We start from the raw sequence: 18,512 nt of genomic DNA on the forward strand, positions 1-18,512 counted from the left end.
AAAATTACAGGGTCATGGTGCTGAGTGGGGGATTTCAGAGCTGTGAATGATTTTCTTTGGTTAGAGCAGAGGGCTTAGGTTCCCACGAGTGGCAGGAAAACTGGGGGCGGTGGAAGTGAAGGAACAGCACTGTCCTCCTTCTCAATCCATGGCTGAGGGCCCCTTGAGCAAGGCACCGAACCCACAACTGCTCCCCGCTCTGGAAGTGTGTTCACAGCCCCTAGTGCATTAGTGCGTGTGTGTGTATGTGTGTGTGTGTGTGTGTGTTCACCAGCACAGACAGGTGCTGGTGCTGCTGGTTTTCAGAGAGTGATTCTGTGGGAAAGTTCTAACTGTTTATTATTGTTTATTTTAGGCAGTGGGGGCCTGGGCAGCCGGACGAATGGAAGGATCATGGTCTCGGAGAAGAGGGAGAGGACTGCGCACAATTAACAACCATTGACAAACTGAACGATAGTCACTGCTCTCGCTTAATGAAGTACATCTGTAAAACTTAACCCCCCCCTGAGCTCAGAGCACACTCACGTTCTTTTTATAAACAAAACCAAAGTGTTCTTCTGATGAAACACATTGAAACCACAGCTCACTTTTCATAATCATCCGAGTTCTGTTCATTCATTCCTTCATTTGATCGTTATATTGTTGTTTGGTGCTTTATTTCTGACAGATTCCAATGGGATTATGAATTGTTAAAAGAGCGAATGAGAAAAAGAGTTCTATAAATTACTGTTTACAAACTCTAAATAAAACAATCCAAACATTCAGTGTGTGTTGATAACTATATAATGATTATATTCTAATGGGATATTATTACAGAGTAATCAGTAATAACTATCTGTTTATTTGACTTAAATCATATTATTGCTACTAACAACACCCTCAGTATGTTACATACAACATTTTATTTTATTACAGCTTTTAACAGCTAATACTTATACTATTATAAATAATAATAACATTGTTATTATTGTTATTATTACTAGTGCTACAAATGGAAATATTTAACTTTTTTAATTTGTTCTAATGTTTTAATTTTTAAGAAAATGTTATTTAACCCTTAGATGAACCAGGCGAGGGTTTGATCATAAAGATAAAAAACTGCACGAAACTCTTTGTAAATTTCCTCTACCATGCATTGTGGGTAAAAAAAGGAGAAGAGGGTTCAGTTTCTCTCAGAAACAAAAAATAAAAACCTGCAGACGACAAACAGCAGATTTCAGCAGTGAACAGTGAGTTTATATTTTAATAACTGTTTATTTTTCAAATGTAAACTTTTTAAAGTATTATTATTACATCTTAAAAAAACATGCTTATTTAATTACATGATTATTACATATTTATTTAATGTCAAACTGGTTTAATGATTTCTGCACCAACTTTCTTTCTCTTTCTATGTGTAAACATTAATTATATAATTATTATTATTAACATCAGTTTACATCATAAGGTAGAGTTACTTACATTTAAAAAGTAGTGTTTGTAATTATAGTAAATGATTGATATGCATTCATTTTTATTGATTATTAATACAGAGTAATACCAGCTGTCTTTGTTATTAATCAGTTTTAACTCGTGTTAATGTTATTACACAAACGGTCCCAGAAAGATACAAGAACTGACTGGTTGCAACAGAAACACTTTTACGAAGACTCTTTATAATAGATTTTAAACATGTAATAATGCAATAATACAGCTTTATAAACACTATCAATCCACAAATGCACTACACCTTACAACCATGTAATACAGCATGAATAAGATGAGAACTTAGAGCTTAGCGTCTGGTTGTGTGACTGTTATTAAAATGTAACTACACTGTTGTTACAGATGCTTAATCACTGAAATCTCACTGTGGAAACATGAGCGTACATCTTCTGTGTTGTCAGCAATATCATCCACTCAGAGTGGAAGTTAATCTTCGTAAAAATCTTGACACTCTGTGGTTTGGTTTCACTCTTATCTCTCGCTCTGATTCGCTGTGGGACGTGAAGAGAGACAGAGATAAAACTGTGATGTTTGAAACACACTTCTGTTTAAACTAGATTCGTCACACCATTATCGTGATTAAAGGCAAAATATGCGATTCTGCACACACTCCACACACACTGTGGAACAGTGTTATACAAGCATTCTTTATTTTTAAAAAATGGTTCTCAAGCTTGACATCAATAAAAACCCTTGCTGGTGCTATATAGAACCCTTCTCTAAAAGGTTCTGCATAGAAGCATCTACAGTACAGTCTCCATCAATCAGAAGAACCCCTTCAAAGTGTAAAGAACCATTTAATCATGCGAAAGGTTCCTCAAGTGTTCAGCCATATGCTTTAGAACCCTGGTGTAAGCTTCATTTTAAAGTGTGTGCTGTAACTGAAATAAGTCTGTGTTACCCCCCAGCATCCTCATCTCTGTTCACAAGAGAGAGAGAGAGAGAGAGAGAGAGAGAGAGAGAGAGAGAGAGAGAGAGAGAGAGAGAGAAAGGGAGGGAGAGAGGGAGAGAGAGAGAGAGAGAGAGAGAGAGAGAGAGAGAGAGAGAGAGAGAGAGAGAGAGAGAGAGAGAGAGACAGAGAGAGAGAGAGACACTTAGTTTGTTCCCCATTTACGGAGCCAGGTTTGTGTACAGACAGTGAAGCTCCAGCACAAACAGAGCAGAGAGCAGCAAATGACAAGGAAACATTCCCTGAATGTTATTAAAAGTGTATTGGACTCAGATTGTGAATGTCTCCTTTAATGGAACCACTTTTAACAGCAGATCGTTTTGTTCCAGAGACGAGCCACACACTCAGAGTCATTATGGTCTGTCTCTCAGGAACACTGACATACACAGTGTGTGTGTATATGTGTGTGTGTGATGTGTGTGTATGTGTGTATGTCTGTGTGTGTGTGTGTGATGTTTGTGTGTGTGTGTATGTGTGTGTGATATTTGTGTGTGTGTGTATGTGTGTGTGATGTGTGTTTGTGTGTGTGTGTGTGTGTGTGATTTGTGTGTGTGTGTGATGTCTGTATGTGTGTGTGATGTCTGTGTGTGTGTGTGATTTGTGTGCGTGTGTGTGTGCGATGTGTGCGTGTGTGTGTGCAATGTGTGTGTGTGTGATGTTTGTGTGTGTGTGTGTATGTGTGTGTGTGATGTTTGTGTGTGTGTGTGTGTCTGTGTGTGTGTATGTGATGTGTGTTTGTGTGTGTGTGTGTGTGTGTGTGTGTGTGGTGTGTGTGTGTGCGTGTGTGTGTGCGTGTGTGATGTGTGTGTGTGTGTGTGTTTATGTGTGTGTGCACATGTGTGCTGTGTGTGTGTGTGTGTGTGTTTGTGTGTGTGTGCATGTGCGATGTGTGTGTGTGTGTCTGTGTGTGTATGTGTGTGTGGGTGGGTGTGTGTGTTTTGTAGGATGAAGCAATCTGAGGGGGTGAAGACTGAGGATGTTTATCAGACTCTCCAACATCCTCCAACAGTGAAGAACACACACTGTACCCAGGGTAAGAACACACACCCTACACACAGTTATCTAGAACATACACAGTTATATAGAATGTGAACTCTGCTTATAGCAAGAACACTTATCTACCACATCCTACAAACTTATTTAGAACACATGCCCTACACATTGTTTACATATGCACAGTTCTCTACACACACAATATGCAATAAGAACAGTTATCTAGAACACATAGTTACCTAGAACACACACACAGAGAACACCGTTATGTACAACACGTGTTATCTAGACCCTCCAGCATAGTGAGGTTCTGTCTCTAACGCTGCTGTAATCCTGTGTGTGAAACAGGGGCCCTAAGGAGCAGCAGGTCACTGATGGCGCTGCTGACCTTCAACACCCTGTTATTGATCGTCATATTGATCCTGATCGGAACTTTCAGTAAGTCTTTAACTCTGTTATTGATCGTCATATTGATCCTGATCGGAACCTTCAGTAAGGCAAGGCGAGGCAAGGCAAGGCAAATTTATTTATAGAGCACCTTACATACAGAAGCAATTGAAAGTGGTTTACAGAAAAAGAAAAAAATAAATTAAAAGCCAGAATAAAAGGATAAATTACAAATAAGACAATTACATAAAAAGAGTAAAATGATTAAAACGAAAAGAAATAAATGCTGTTACAGAAAAGTGCAGAATATTTTAAACTGATCTGTAGCTGCTCAAACAGGAGTGTTTTAAGTCTTGATTTAAAAGTGTCTAAAGTTGGGGCTCTGCTGATATTCTCAGTCAGCTGGTTTCATTTAAAAGCGGCATAGTACCTAAATGCTGCCTCTCCATGTTTAGTTTTGACCTGCGGCAGGACTACCTGACTAGTTCCTAAAGATCTGAGAGCTCTGCTCGGCTCATTTCTCTGTAGCAGATCTGATAAATACGCTGGTCCTACCCCATTTAGACATTTATAGACCAGTAATAACACCTTAAAATATATTCTGTAACAGACTGGTATCCAGTGTAAGGATTTGAGGATGGGGGTGGTGTGATCTCTTCTTTTGCTCCTAATGAGAACTCTGGCAGCTGCATTTTGAATCAGCTGAAGCTGTTTAATGGTCTTTTTTGGAAGTCCAGCTAAGAGACCATTACAGTAATCAATCCTGCTAGAAATAAAGGCATGGATACGTTTCTCCAGGTCTGGTTTAGTCAGAAAATCTCTAATCTTATTGATGTTCTTAAGATGGTAAAATGCTGATCTAGTAACCGCTTTAATATGATTAATAAAACTGAGAAGGTTGCGAGCCAGTTCTTTAGATTTGAGGGCCCTTGAGTCCAGATATGTAGCCAATCTTTGTCTCTCAGTGCTATTCCCAAATAGTATAATCTCAGTTTTAGCTTTATTCAGCTGCAGAAAATTGTGTCCCATCCAGTTTATGATGTGTTCAAGGCACTTGCTTAATGAGTCAACTGGGCCAGAGTCGTTTGTGGACAGGGCCATGTAAATCTGAGTATCATCTGCATAGCTGTGATAGGACAGCCCATAGTCTTGTAGAATCTGGTCAAGAGGAAGCATTCATTCATTCATTATCTGTAACCGCTTATCCAATTCAGGGTCACGGTGGATCCAGTGGGTCCTGGAATCACTGGGCGCAAGGCGGGAATACACCCTGCAAGTGTATACACCTTCACAGGGCAACCGACACACACACACACACATTCACTCACACACTCACACCGATGGACACTTTTGAGTCGCCGATCCACCTACCAACGCAGGAGGAAGCTGTGGGAGGAAGCATATATAAATTAAATAAAAGTGGACCAGGAATAGAGCCCTGGGGGACACCACAGGTTACTGGCATGTTCTCTGAAGTATTATTTTCTATTTCTACAAAGTAGTTCCTGCCTTCCAGGTAAGAAACGAACCACTTCAGGACTGTTCCTGAGAGTCCAACCCAGTTTGCGGGTCTATCTATAAGAATCTTATGGTCAATGGTATCAAAGGCAGCACTAAGGTCAAGAAGTAATAGAAGAAATACCTTTCCAGCCTCTGTATTTAAGCAGATGACATTAATTACCTTGATTAGAGCAGTCTCAGTGCTGTGATTAGACCGGAACCCGGACTGGAATTTGTCTAGGCTACTGTTAATGGACAAGAAACTAGTGATTTGCCTGAAAACTATTTTCTCAATGATTTTGCCAATGAAAGGTAAATTAGAAATTGGCCCGTAGTTATTTATCAGAGATGACTGTAAATGTTTCTTTTTTAGAAGAGGCTTTACAACTGCAGTTTTTAGTGAGCTCGGAAAAACCCTCGACATGAGTGAGGTGTTTGCAATGTGGAGTATATCAGGTGCTATAGTGTGAAACACACTCTTTAAAAAAATTGGTTGGTAGTGTGTCAAGACTGCAAGAGGATGGTTTGAAATGATTAACTGTGTCGATTAAAATTTTATTATTATCAACAGTACTGAACTCTGACATTTTAACTAAGGAGTTTTTATGAGGTGATGGAGAGGGTACAGACTCATTGTTGCATATAGATGTACTAATCACTCGTCTGATATTCTGGATTTTAGTGTTAAAAAATAATGCAAACTTTCAGTTGATACTAATTCAGGTGCCATTGGTGTGGGTGAGTTAGTGAGTCTGTTGACCACGGTGAAGAGGATTTTGCTGTTGTTAATGTTATTGTTGATGATGCTAGAGAAATAGGATTGCCGTGTTTTGCATATTGTCGCGTTGTATTCACGTAGCTTATCTTTGTAGATTTCTTTGTGAATATGAAGACTTGTTTTACGCCATCTGTGTTCTGCCCTGCGACACTCCCTCTTTTGGATTTGAACAACAGAAGCATTTCTCCATGGTGCTTTCTGTTTGCAAGACAAAGCCTTCACTTTCACTGCTGCAATTTCATCCATAACACTGACAATTTTTGTATTAAAACTTTTCAGCAGATCATCAGCAGAGTTGGATCGTTCACATGGCGTAGTGCACATTTTACTCATGAAAAGTGTAGCTGTGCAGTCCTTTATAATCCTTTTCTTGACACAAACTCTTCTGTCTCTGATGACTGGTGAGGCCCACATATCAAAGAACACACAGCAGTGATCTGACAACGCGACGTCCTTCACAGTCACTGATATGTTGAGACTCCTTGAGATAACGATATCCAGCGTGTGACCATGACAATGTGTACTCCCTGTAACATGCTGTGAAACACCAAAAGAGTCCAATATGGCGTGCAGTTCCTTGGCAAAACAGTCCTTGTCATTGTCGATATGTTAAAGTCACCAGCAATAACAAAATGGTCAAAGTCAGTAGAAGTAAAAGACAGCATCTCTGTAAATTAATCAATAAAATTAGCACTGTACTTTGGAGGACTGTAGATAGTTATTAGTAATACCTGTGGTGTTCCATTCAGAACTACACAGATGTTGTGAAGTCACCAAATGATAACTGCTTGCACTGAAAAGAACCATGGAACAGAGCAGCTAGACCTCCACCATTTCTACTGGCACGATATATATTTAAATAATGAATATCTGGAGGAGCCGACTCCAATAAAACAGTTGCAGCACTACATTCATTTAGCCAAGTCTCAGTTAAAAGTATAAAATCAAGCCCATGTGCTGCAATAAAGCATTAATTAAGTGTGATTTGTTTGTGAGAGATCTGATATTTAGAGCTAACTTAGTAACTCGTGCACTTTGCCACAGAATCTCTGTCTCACATTTTATTTGCTGTAGATTGGCTTCATTCACAGAATCTGACCTGAACTCTCTGTTCTTTCTCTCTCTGATAAGTACTGGAATGGGAGAGATTACAGACACCAAAGGACCAAGCTTGTTTTGAAACAGGAAACAGGAAGTAGCTATCGTTTTCACAGAGTTAAAAACTCTTATTTATTGTTATTGTTATTGTTATTGATCGTTGTATTGATCCTGATCGGAATCTTCAGTAAGTTTTTAACTCTGTTATTGATCGTTGTATTGATCCAGATTGGAATCTTCAGTAAGTTTTGAACTCTGTTATTGATCGTTGTATTGATCCTGATTGGAATCTTTAACTCTGTTATTGATCATTGTATTGATCCTGATCTGAATCTTCAGTAAGTTTTTATCTCTGTTATTTTTCGTTGTATTGAACCTGATCGGAATCTTCAGTAAGCCTTTAATTCTGTTATTGATCGTTGTATTGAACCTGATCGGAATCTTCAGTAAGCCTTTAACTCCGTTATTGATCATTGGATTGATCCTAACCGGTATCTTCAGTAAGTCTTTAACTCCATTATTGATCGTTATATTGATCCTGATCGGAATCTTCGGTAAGTCTTTAACTCTGTTATTGATCATCGTATCGATCCTGGTCGGAATATTCAATAAGTCTTTAACTCTGTTGTTGATCGTCATATTGATCCTGTTCGGAATCTTCAGTAAGTCTTTAACTCTGTTATTGATCGTCGTATTGATCCTGATCGGAACCTTCAGTAAGTCTTTAACTCTGTTATTGATCGTCATATTGATCCTGATCGGGATCTTCAGTAAGTTTTTAACTCTGTTATTTATCATTGTATTGGTCCTGATCGGAATCTTCAGTGAGTCTTTAACTCTGTTATTGATCAGTGTACTGAACCTGATCAGAATCTTCAGTAAGTCTTTAACTCTGTTATTGATCGTCATATTGATCCTGATCAGAATCTTCAGTAAGTCTTTAACTCTGTTATTGATCGTCATATTGATCCTGATCGGAATCTTCAGTAAGTCTTTAACTCTGTTATTGATCGTCATATTGATCCTGATCGGAATCTTCAGTAAGTTTTTAATAAAAGATGTCTTCATCATTTAACCCTTCTGCGGCTTTGAACAGACACACACTCACAGTCACACACACTTGCACTAGTGCACACACCAGAGAGGTTTAGTTGCCTTTCTCACGGGCCACCAGTTGTGGATGTTGAGGGAGAAGACAGTGCTGCTCGTTCACTCTACCGCCCTTTATAACTCTGCAGGTTGTGTGAATCAAACCAGTGAAATTCTGCTCCAAAACCCACCTCTTAACATTAGGTCATGGCACAAAGGTCATAGGTCAGTGCACTGTTCACAGAAGTGCAGCATCCTGCTTTAAACCTGTACTCAGAACAGATAATAAACTGATAGGAACTGACACTACACTGTACCTTAGCTACAAAGCCAGGAAAACAGAACTCTTTAACACTTGGGGCCCTGGTTTTAAGGCGTGCTGTAACAGATCAGCTCCTCTGAGCTGTGGCAGGTCAGTGAGACACTGTGGATGCCTTATTAATTAATTAACACAGGATTATCAATTAAGTCATCATTGAAAGTATAAAAATAATTATAAAAGTATCATTTTTTCACACTGTCTCATTTTCCTTTGTTGTTGCAGATGTGAGGGTCACACAGGTCTCCCCTGAAGCCGCCCAGAAACAATTTAACAACACAGGTGAGGTACTATGCAATGTAGTTTTTTTATGCTACACAGCTGCAGGGTCCTGCAGGTTTTGGAGTCTGGAGTCCTGCGGGTGACTGTCTGTAAGGGGTGTGGTGTGTTCTCCCTGGGTCTGCGTGGGTTTCCTCCGGGTGACTGTCTGTGAGGAGTATGGTGTGTTCTCCCTGTGTCTGTGTGGGACAATTAATAAATGAATGGATATCTACCTGGTGCAATGCTTGTGCAGATTAGTGTTAGATGTAAAAACTAGAGGCAGCTGTGAAGGAGGTATCAGAAGTAGCTGAAAGGTCTAGTCAGTGGTGAACAAGGGCAGTAGATTAAGGGAATGTACTATAACTGTGAAATGACTGAGGTATTTTAGGTACATGGAGGACATGGTGGGTGAGGAGGTGCTGTGTATGTGTTATTGTTATTGTTGGTGATGAACCATGTACAACTCACATAGAACTGGTGGCACTGAGGGTGCATTAATGGTTCCAGTTGGACCTGCTGTACAAGGCTAAAGTTTACAGTTGATGATTTAAAGATGCTGAACAATGCCTGCAATGTATTTTCTGTTAGATTAAACGTGTTAGTAAATAATAACTATTTTTATTGTGTGATTATTAACAGAGGTGTGGCTTCGCTTTGAAGGTACATATTACCTTTTTCAAGTCCAAGAAGGGAACTGTTCTGCAGCCACAGAGTTCTGTAAAAGAAAAGGCTACAACATCAGACTCGCTGTCTTAACCAGGAGGAACAAGGTATGGGTTAACTCTTATAAACACCACATCATCAACATCATCATCATCACACTGACTCTGAGGAAGACCACACTGCTCAAATCTGTCTCCTTAATGTCTCAGGAGACAACACTGACCACAGCATCACTGCAGAGAAAATAAAGAGACACTTCAGATACACTATATTGCCAAAAGTATCCACTCACCCATCCAAAACACTGAATTCAGGTGTTACAATCACTATTATTGACACAGGTGTATAAACCAAACCCCTAGTTGTGCAGACTGCTTCTACAAACATTTCTGAAAGAATGGGTCACTCTCAGGAGCTCAGTGAATTCCAGAGTGATACCATGAGAGGATGCCACCTGTGCAACACGTACATTTGTGACATTTCATCATTATTAAATATTCCACAGTCCATTGTCATTGGTATTATAACAAAGTGGAAGCAACTGGGAACGACAGCAACTCAGCCACAAAGTGATAGGCAATGTAAAGTGACAGAGCGGGGTCAGTGCATGCAGAGGCGCATAGTGCTCAAAGGTTGCCAACTTTCTGCAAAGTCAATCGCTACCGACATCCAAACATCATGTGCCCTTCAGATTCACTCAAGAACAGTGTGTAGTGAGCTTCATGGACTCTGGAGCAGTGGAGACATGTTCTTGGGAATGAGGAATCATGCTTCTCTGACAATCCAAAAGATGAGTTTGGGTTTGGCAGTGGCCAGGAGAACAATATTTATCTGACTTCGTTGTACATAACAAAAGGTTTTGTGAAGGTGGTATTATGGCAGATGAGCAAATTGTTTTGGTGATATACTGTTCATTAAGGAGATATTACAGAGATATAAAAGAGACACTACTGAGACCATAAAGAGACACTACAGAGATATAAAAGAGACACTACAGAGATATAAAAGAGACACTACCGAGACAGTAAAGAGACTATACAGAGATATTAAAGAGACAATACAGAGTCCATAAAGAAACACAACTGAACTATTAAAGAGACTCTGCTGAGACAGTAAAGAGACCCTACAGAAATATTAAAGTGACTATTGAGACAGTATAGAGACACTACAGATATATTAAAGAAATATAAAAGAGACACTACTGAGACCATAAAGAGACACTACTGAGATATTAAAGAGACTCTACTGAGACAATAAAGAGACAATACAGATATATTAAAGAGACACTACTGAGATATTAAAGAGACTCTACTGAGACAATAAAGAGACACTACAGATATATTAAAGAGACACTACAGAGATATTAAAGAGACATTATTGAGACAGTAAAAAGACACTACAGAGATATTAAAGAGACACTATCGAGACAGTAAAGAGACACTACAGAGATATTAAAGAGACACTACAGAGGCAGTAAAGAGACACTACAGAAATATTAAAGAGACTATTGAGACAGTAAAGACATACTACAGAGATATTGAAGAAACTACTGAGACATTAAATAGACACTAGAGATATTAAAGATACACTATTGAGACAGTAAAGAGACACTACAGAGATATTAAAGGGACTCTACATAGTTATTATGTTAATTGTCTTGATTTTTTTCCTGTGCAGATATATGATTATACTGATATACTGTTTACACAGAGTATATTATACTTAACTGAAAACAGTAGGACTTTTGTTATTACAGTATGTGTGTGTGTGTGTGTGTGTGTGTGTGTGTGTGTGTGTGTGTGTGTGTTGCAGGATTGGTTGAAGGATCAGGCTAAAGAGAGGAAGATGCTGGTTGCACAGGTAAACTCTAGAAGCAATTAACCTTTTGCTGAACATACAATTACACAACATAGTGTTACACATCACAGCAGAGCACAGGAGAGCAGAGGAGTTTGTTTAGAGTGGACTCTCTGTAAATCCAGGCCTTTTTTCCATTTTCCGTCTGAAACTACATACCCAAATCTAGAGGCTATCTGTTCAGGCAGTGAATAAACTAGAGGCCTTATCATGATTTATTTTTACAGAAAACCCTTCAAATTTGTAAAAGAAACCATTTTGAGATTCTGAAATATATATGAAGTGGTGAAAAGCTTATGAAAACCACAGAAAAATGTAGGCGCTTTTCTTATTTTTGAAAAAAAAAAAAATGTTAGTGACTATAAACTTAAGAGTTCATGAGTCCCATTACTTTTTTCTTTTTAAAAGTGTGTCTCCAGGGGTCTATTTTCACAGTCTAAAATTTGGAGTTGATACCTCATACTGATTTGAAGTTATTGCAGCTGGAGCAGACAGTGGCCTCTCCAAGTGTCTCTTTACGACTCTTTACGCAAAAATACAGTCATACAGCGTTCCGTTCTCACCGAGTGCACTGGCCCTTTAAACCGCAGCCCGGAAAGCCACGCCGGATTGGCTGGGAGCGCTAGGCAGCGGCTTCGGAGCGCAGGGGACATTTAAAGGTCCTGACTGAGGGAAATAAAGAAATATAAGCTCTCAGAACACGTTTATTGACTTGATTACTGTTTGTGGAGCCTCTAGCAGTTTGAGTCTCTCTCGCGGCGTCTGCATCTGTTTTTAGCGACCAAATTTAGCACTTTAGCAGCACGCTAAGAGGTATGACAGCGTTTTCAGACAGTGCGGCTAGAGAGGACAAACAACCAGGAAGGAGCTGGAGGGAGGGGAATGGCGGTTCACTGCGAGCGAGATTTTTAAAACATTTTCGTATTTTGTCAGAAGATTTTTCCGGAGCAGCACTCTTGACACAAACATGAGGATTATACGAGAACGGTTTCCCAGAAAGACTCAAATTTGGTCTCGTTTGGAAGAAGAAAGCTCAAAGTAAGTGTAAGCAGTGAAAATTGTTTGTTTGGGCGGTTTTCTGCGGTTTATGAACAAAGACACACGAGCGTTTCTTCAAACCTGACGCTTGAAATATCTTATTCTTTCGGTTTTATTTCCCTAGTTCTACATTTTATCGTATAATGGCTTATATCCTCTTAATCCTGAGAGTCTGCCCGTTCGTTTGGTGTATGGCTTGTAAACATTGACTCAAATATGGCACCGTGAAAAATATAAATGTGTGTAATGCAAAAATTATTTTGCATAACAACAATCCTGGCAAGGTGTATTTCGACCAAAAATACATATTTTTAAAATGTAAATATATATAAACGGTCAAAATCAATAAAAAGCCGAGACTTAAAGCTTTAATTTCATACCTTGAGTGTCTATATTGATTATGCGACTGTGTTGCTATATTTAACCCTATGAACCCTATGCATATAGCTATTAAAGATAAAAATACACAATGAAGATTTATTTAAGCTTTTTAATTTATATTTGTTGATCTAATGCATTATTATTTAATGTGAAACCAAAAAAAAAACCATTGAAAATCTATAAATCAATAATAGGAATATGTTTTTGCTGATGACTCAGTTTTCTGCCCAGAGACAGCGTGAGATGACGTCATTTGAGTCAAAACGAAACTGAAAGTAAACACCGTCTGTTTGTTCCTTCGCAGCGTCGTCTTTTTTGATAATAGCGATTATAATTACATCATTTCATGACGAATATGACACACAAATTTTGAAGGAGCACCTTGGTTTTTAGGTGTTTTTTCACACTGGATTACTCCCAGAGGCTTCACAGCACCGCGATGAGAGCGCTATTTTTGAAACGGTAGGATCTGCGCTTTCTAATGGTATACGGAGCTCACAGACGCATTCAGACATTCAAGACTTACAAAGCTGGTTATATAAGGTGTGTTCTACCCCGCTCATTGCGGGGTTAGAGTTGTTTGGGCTAATATAAAAAATAGACGCAATTCCTGGCCCGCCTGTGGGCCAGAGCCTTAGAACATTAACCGGGCCGTGTCTCTAACCCATGTTCACTCTGCAGGACGATTGCTCCAGGCCGTGTGCAGTGGTCAGTGCTGTTAACTCCAGTATGAACGTTTCTGAAGAGGAGCACGGCTGGGTGTGTGAGAGTGATTCCAGGGGCAGCTGCCATGTTGGACCGCCTGGAGAAATTGGACCACCTGGAGTTACAGGTCCTGTTGGAAGACCAGGACTACGAGGACCACCAGGGAAACCTGGACCACCAGGGCTACCAGGAGGATCAATGACTCCTGCCCCTCAGTAACCCTCAAGAACCCTCAGTAACCCAGACGGTCTAAATAAAATTTAATCTGGAAATGAATAACTCTCTCTTTGTATTAGGATTCTGTCTCTCTCTCCTTCCCTCTCTTTCTGTCTGTCTCTCTTTCTCTCTCTATTGTGTTTCTATGACAGTGAAGCTGTACCAGTGACAGAATGTAAACAGCTCATTTGGTTTTCATCCATCGATCCATTATCAGTAACCGCTTATCCAATTCAGGGTCACGGTGGGTCCAGAGCCTACCTGGAATCATTGGGCGCAAGGCGGGAATACACCCTGAAGGTGGTGCCAGTCCTTCACAGGGCAACACATGCACTCATACTTTTGAGTGTATGTCACTTTTGAGTCACCAATCCACCTACCAATGTGTGTTTTTGGACTGTGGGAGGAAACCGGAGCACCCGGAGGAAACCCACGCAGACACGGGGAGAACATACTACACTCCTCACAGTCACCTGGAGCAGGTATCGAACCCACAACCTCCAGGTCCCTGACTACGACATTACCTGCTGCGCCACCGTGCCACCCTGGTTTTCATTTGTATGTTTTATATTATAACTTCATTGTTTGATATTTTTGTTACTTTATGCAAATTTTGATCACTGTCATTAACTTTAATTAAAATGAAATCTCCCCAAATACACAGCGATTGAAATGTAATATTTTCTTTTACCTTTGTGATGTAAACGCTGAATATACGCCACAGCTCTTCTTTCATTCGTTTCCATTATTCATTAATAAAGACTTCATTACAGTGTTTCTCTGTTGATTTGGATCCTTTCTCAGATCAGAATTGAAATTCTCAGGACTGGCGCCCCCTCCAGGGTGTATTCTCGCCTTGCACCCAATGATTCCAGGTAGGTTCTGGACCGACCGTGACCTTGAATTGGATAAGCAGTTACAGATAATGAATGAATGATCATAAAATGTTCATAAAATGTGTTCTACTGATTGTCTGTTGAATTGTCTTTTCCTCCAATAGATTTAGGCTTTAGGTCATTGCCTGGGTCATTACATGCAGAAGTGCTGAACATGTCCTAATCTCTCAGGCATCATTTGTACATTTCTATGAGAACTTTTTGGTACATTTGGGTAATTTTTCCTAAATTGATTAAAGTGTTCTCAGGCGAATCTTGGCTTTCAGTGAAGAAGGGGAATTTGTGAGGGTTTAGATCAAACAATGATCAAACAGCTCTCAACAATAGGTCAGAGGTGCATCTCATGAACCTTCAATTGACAAACAACATATAAACACCAGACACTGCAGTGTCACAAAGACTCACAGTGGAGAGACAAGGCTGTGAGCAGGTGAACAGTGGAAAAGAGGGTTAAGGCTGGTCATTGGCCAAAGGGCTACCACTGATGTGCCAGGTCAACGGGGAGGAAACACCACAATGTGTGCTGCTATGTCAGAGAATGGCATTCTTACACTTATTCCCATTATAGGGCCCTACAACACACAACATCTCGTCACATTCTTGGACACCCTCTACAGGGGCCTCACACACACAGATGAACCTGCTGACTGCCGTGGATGCAGCTTGTGAGAATATCACAGCTAAAGCCTGCAGAGGCTGGATTAGACACTTCCAGGATATTTCTTTCCACGGTGCATTGCAGGAGAAGATATCCAGTGTGACGTGAATGAAAACATGTGGCCGAACACTGAGGAGCGTCTGGACGTAGAAAAAAGAAAGCACTGTATTTTTTTCCTTTGTGTTACAGAGTGCTGCCAGAGTCCCTGGTGTGTTCTCCCTGTGTCTGTGTTGGTTTCCTCCAGGTGCTTCGGTTTCCTCCCACAGTCCAAAAACAAACGTTGTAAGGTGGATTGGCGACTCAAAATTGTCCATAGGTGTGAGTGTGTAAGTGAACGTGTGTGTGTTGCCCTGTGAAGGACTGGGCGTATTCCCTCCAGGGTGTATTCCCACCTTGATTCCAGGTAAGCTCTGAGCCCACCGTGAATCTGAACTGGATAAGGGTTACAGACAATGAATGAATGCTCCTAAAGCTTCAATGTGTGGAGAGAGATTAGTCTCAAAATACTTTACAAATGCGGAAATGTTAATCCACAAATTAAACACAAGTCACAAATATGTTTCACTGTTCACCAATGAATACATCACACTCTGTGTCTCACAGTCTGCAGTTTGTACAAATACAGTTACATTCATAAATACATGTGTTTGGTTTTCATAGATATATCACAATTTTATACGAAAATAAATACATTTGTTTAAATTTACATTGAATATATTTGAAAAGTAGAAGTCTCGAATTTAAAATTTATTTGTAAATTGTAGAATCTGCGTTTGTGAATCAAGTCACTCATGCGTTTGCCGTAACGTGCATTTGTTCATTTCCTCTCGTGGGTTTTTGGATTTTGAGACTTTACTTTCGCATTTCACCTCATCCAAATACAAATGCAGCCTGATCCACAAATGTGGCCAGAAGGCAAACAAGCCACCGCTAGGTGGCACTGTTGTTCTCCCCAGTGTCTCAGGACTGACCTGTTGCTATGGACTATGACTCCATTGGCTGCTGATTGGTTAAATAAAATTGATGACGTGGTTTTCTGCCCCTCACTCCAGCTGAGGGAGAGCATCTGTCTGAAACAAATCACCTGTTTTAACAATCCACTCTCGAAATTACGAAACATATCAGTCCCGTATCAGTCCAATAAGCAACACGGTTTTAGTCCAAATACGGGATGATTTTAACGTATTTTATTTGACACCACTAGTCTGCAGCGAAATTAGGGAAGTTCTGCTGGATTTTAACTTCATTAAATTTAGGGCACCTTCAAAAGGGTTCACCAGTGATCCTCCTCCTAACGGTCTGTGATATGAAGCTGGATTCAGCGGCTCGGGGGCTTTTTGTTCGGACTTCCACATTAAATGTTGTGCAAATGCGTCTCTATTTAAGTTGTCCCAACGCCCTAAAACAACAGTGTCATCCAGCGGTGACTTGTTCGTCTTCTGTCCACATTTGTGGATCAGGCTGCTGTGTGTGAATCGGGTGAAATGCGAGAGGAAAGTCTCAAAATCCAAAAAAGAGGAAATAAACAAATGCACGTCACGGAAAACACGTGAGTGACTTGATTCCCAAACGCAGATTCTACAATTTACAGATAAATTTTAAATTCGAGTTTACAAATATATTCAATGTAAATTTAAACAAATTTATTTAGTTTTGCATATATATATATATATATATATATATATATATATATATATATATATATATATATATATATATATATATATATATATATTATTTCCAGGTAGGCTCTGGACCCCCCGCAACCCTAAATTGGATAAGCGGTTACAGATAATGGATAGATGGATGGATGGATGGATATATATAATAACTTTTTTACATTACATAATTACTCATTTTTGTTAGACAAGAGTTTTGAAACTGCATTTTCCTTTGTGGACAATTAAGATTATTTCTACAGCTTCACGATCTGATCACTGTGTTTTCCTTTTTTCGGTGTTGTGTGTAATGACTGGTCAGTGCTGTTATTCACTGTGATTGACTCGAGGCCTGATTTGACAACATTGTTTGGTTTTGAGCACTGCTTGGACTGTTTTGAGGCAATAGTTGGGTTTTGCAGGAAGAGTGAGAGGTTTTGTGAATTTAGTGTGTGAACTGGGTTTTGTGTTTACAGTTTGAAGAAATGGATGCATGATTTCAGGAAATGTGTCTTAGCAACTGAGAAAAACTGTAATAAAGACTTCCTTAAACGCAGTCTGTGTCGCCGTCTGGTGGCGATCTGGAGTCACTGCAGTTCTAATCTTGCCGCCTTTGCTGAATTGAGCTACACACGTGTCGAGTTAAAGAATCGGCTCCCCGTAGCGGAACCGACACGCGGATTAAAATAACACACCTCTCGTCTCTCGTGATTAAAACATTCAGAAATTCACAGATTGTGGTGTTTTGTGTAAACTCCGCGGGTCAGGCTCATGTTTAGAGTTTAATCCTCAGATTTTAAAGCAGCAGCCCGTCTACATACTTCTCATCTTCTCTATAATCATGGTTTCATGATTCACAGATGAGTGGTTGCACTGTTCTAATATATGACTGATGTTTATTTTCTGTAGGACGTATACATTCTATAATCAATAACGACAAAATTAAAGCATTTATTACAACATTTGAATCATTAAACATGATTTTCAGCGGGTCAGAACACACGAGATGAACTGCTTCGCGGTGTTGACTGCAATCATTTTTTCTGGCCACCAGATGTCACTCTTCTCTGATGTCGAATATCAATGCTCCAATGCATCGAATCTTTTTCGGCAAAAATCAGGAAGAAGCTCCTAAAGCTTCAATGTGTGGAGAGAGATTAGTCTCAAAATACTTTACAAATGTGTAAAGGTTAATCCACAAATAAAACACAAATATGTTTCACTGTTCACCAATGAATACATCACACTCTGTGTCTCACAGTCTGCAGTTTGTACAAATACAGTTACATTCATAAATACATGTGTTTGGTTTTCATAGATATATCACAATTTTATACGAAAATAAATACATTTGTTTAAATTTACATTGAATATATTTGTAAAGTCGAAGTCTTGAATTAAAATTTATTTGTAAATTGTAGAATCTGCGTTTGTGAATCAAGTCACTCAGGTGTTTTCCGTGACGTGCATTTGTTCATTTCTTCTCCGGGTTTTTGGATTTTGAGACTTTCCTTTCACATTTCAACCGATCCACACACAGCAGCCTGATCCACAAATGTGACCAGCAGAGCAAGTCACCGC

General features: G+C 39.5%; 1 protein-coding gene across 1 annotated transcript; it reads left to right on the plus strand.

Annotated features, from left to right (window-relative positions):
- Positions 1 to 1,194: 1,194 nt before the first annotated feature.
- Positions 1,195 to 14,523, plus strand: LOC136687780 (uncharacterized). Its single transcript, XM_066662337.1, has 7 exons — positions 1,195 to 1,229; positions 3,379 to 3,467; positions 3,776 to 3,865; positions 8,824 to 8,880; positions 9,499 to 9,629; positions 11,335 to 11,382; positions 13,480 to 14,523. Exons 2-7 carry the CDS (start codon positions 3,380 to 3,382, stop codon positions 13,720 to 13,722), a joined length of 657 nt encoding a protein of 218 aa, XP_066518434.1. The 5' UTR covers positions 1,195 to 1,229; position 3,379; the 3' UTR covers positions 13,723 to 14,523.
- Positions 14,524 to 18,512: the final 3,989 nt, after the last annotated feature.

This window comes from Hoplias malabaricus, chromosome 2 (genome assembly GCF_029633855.1).
Source record: "Hoplias malabaricus isolate fHopMal1 chromosome 2, fHopMal1.hap1, whole genome shotgun sequence".
NCBI classification, from domain to species: Eukaryota; Metazoa; Chordata; class Actinopteri; order Characiformes; family Erythrinidae; genus Hoplias; species Hoplias malabaricus.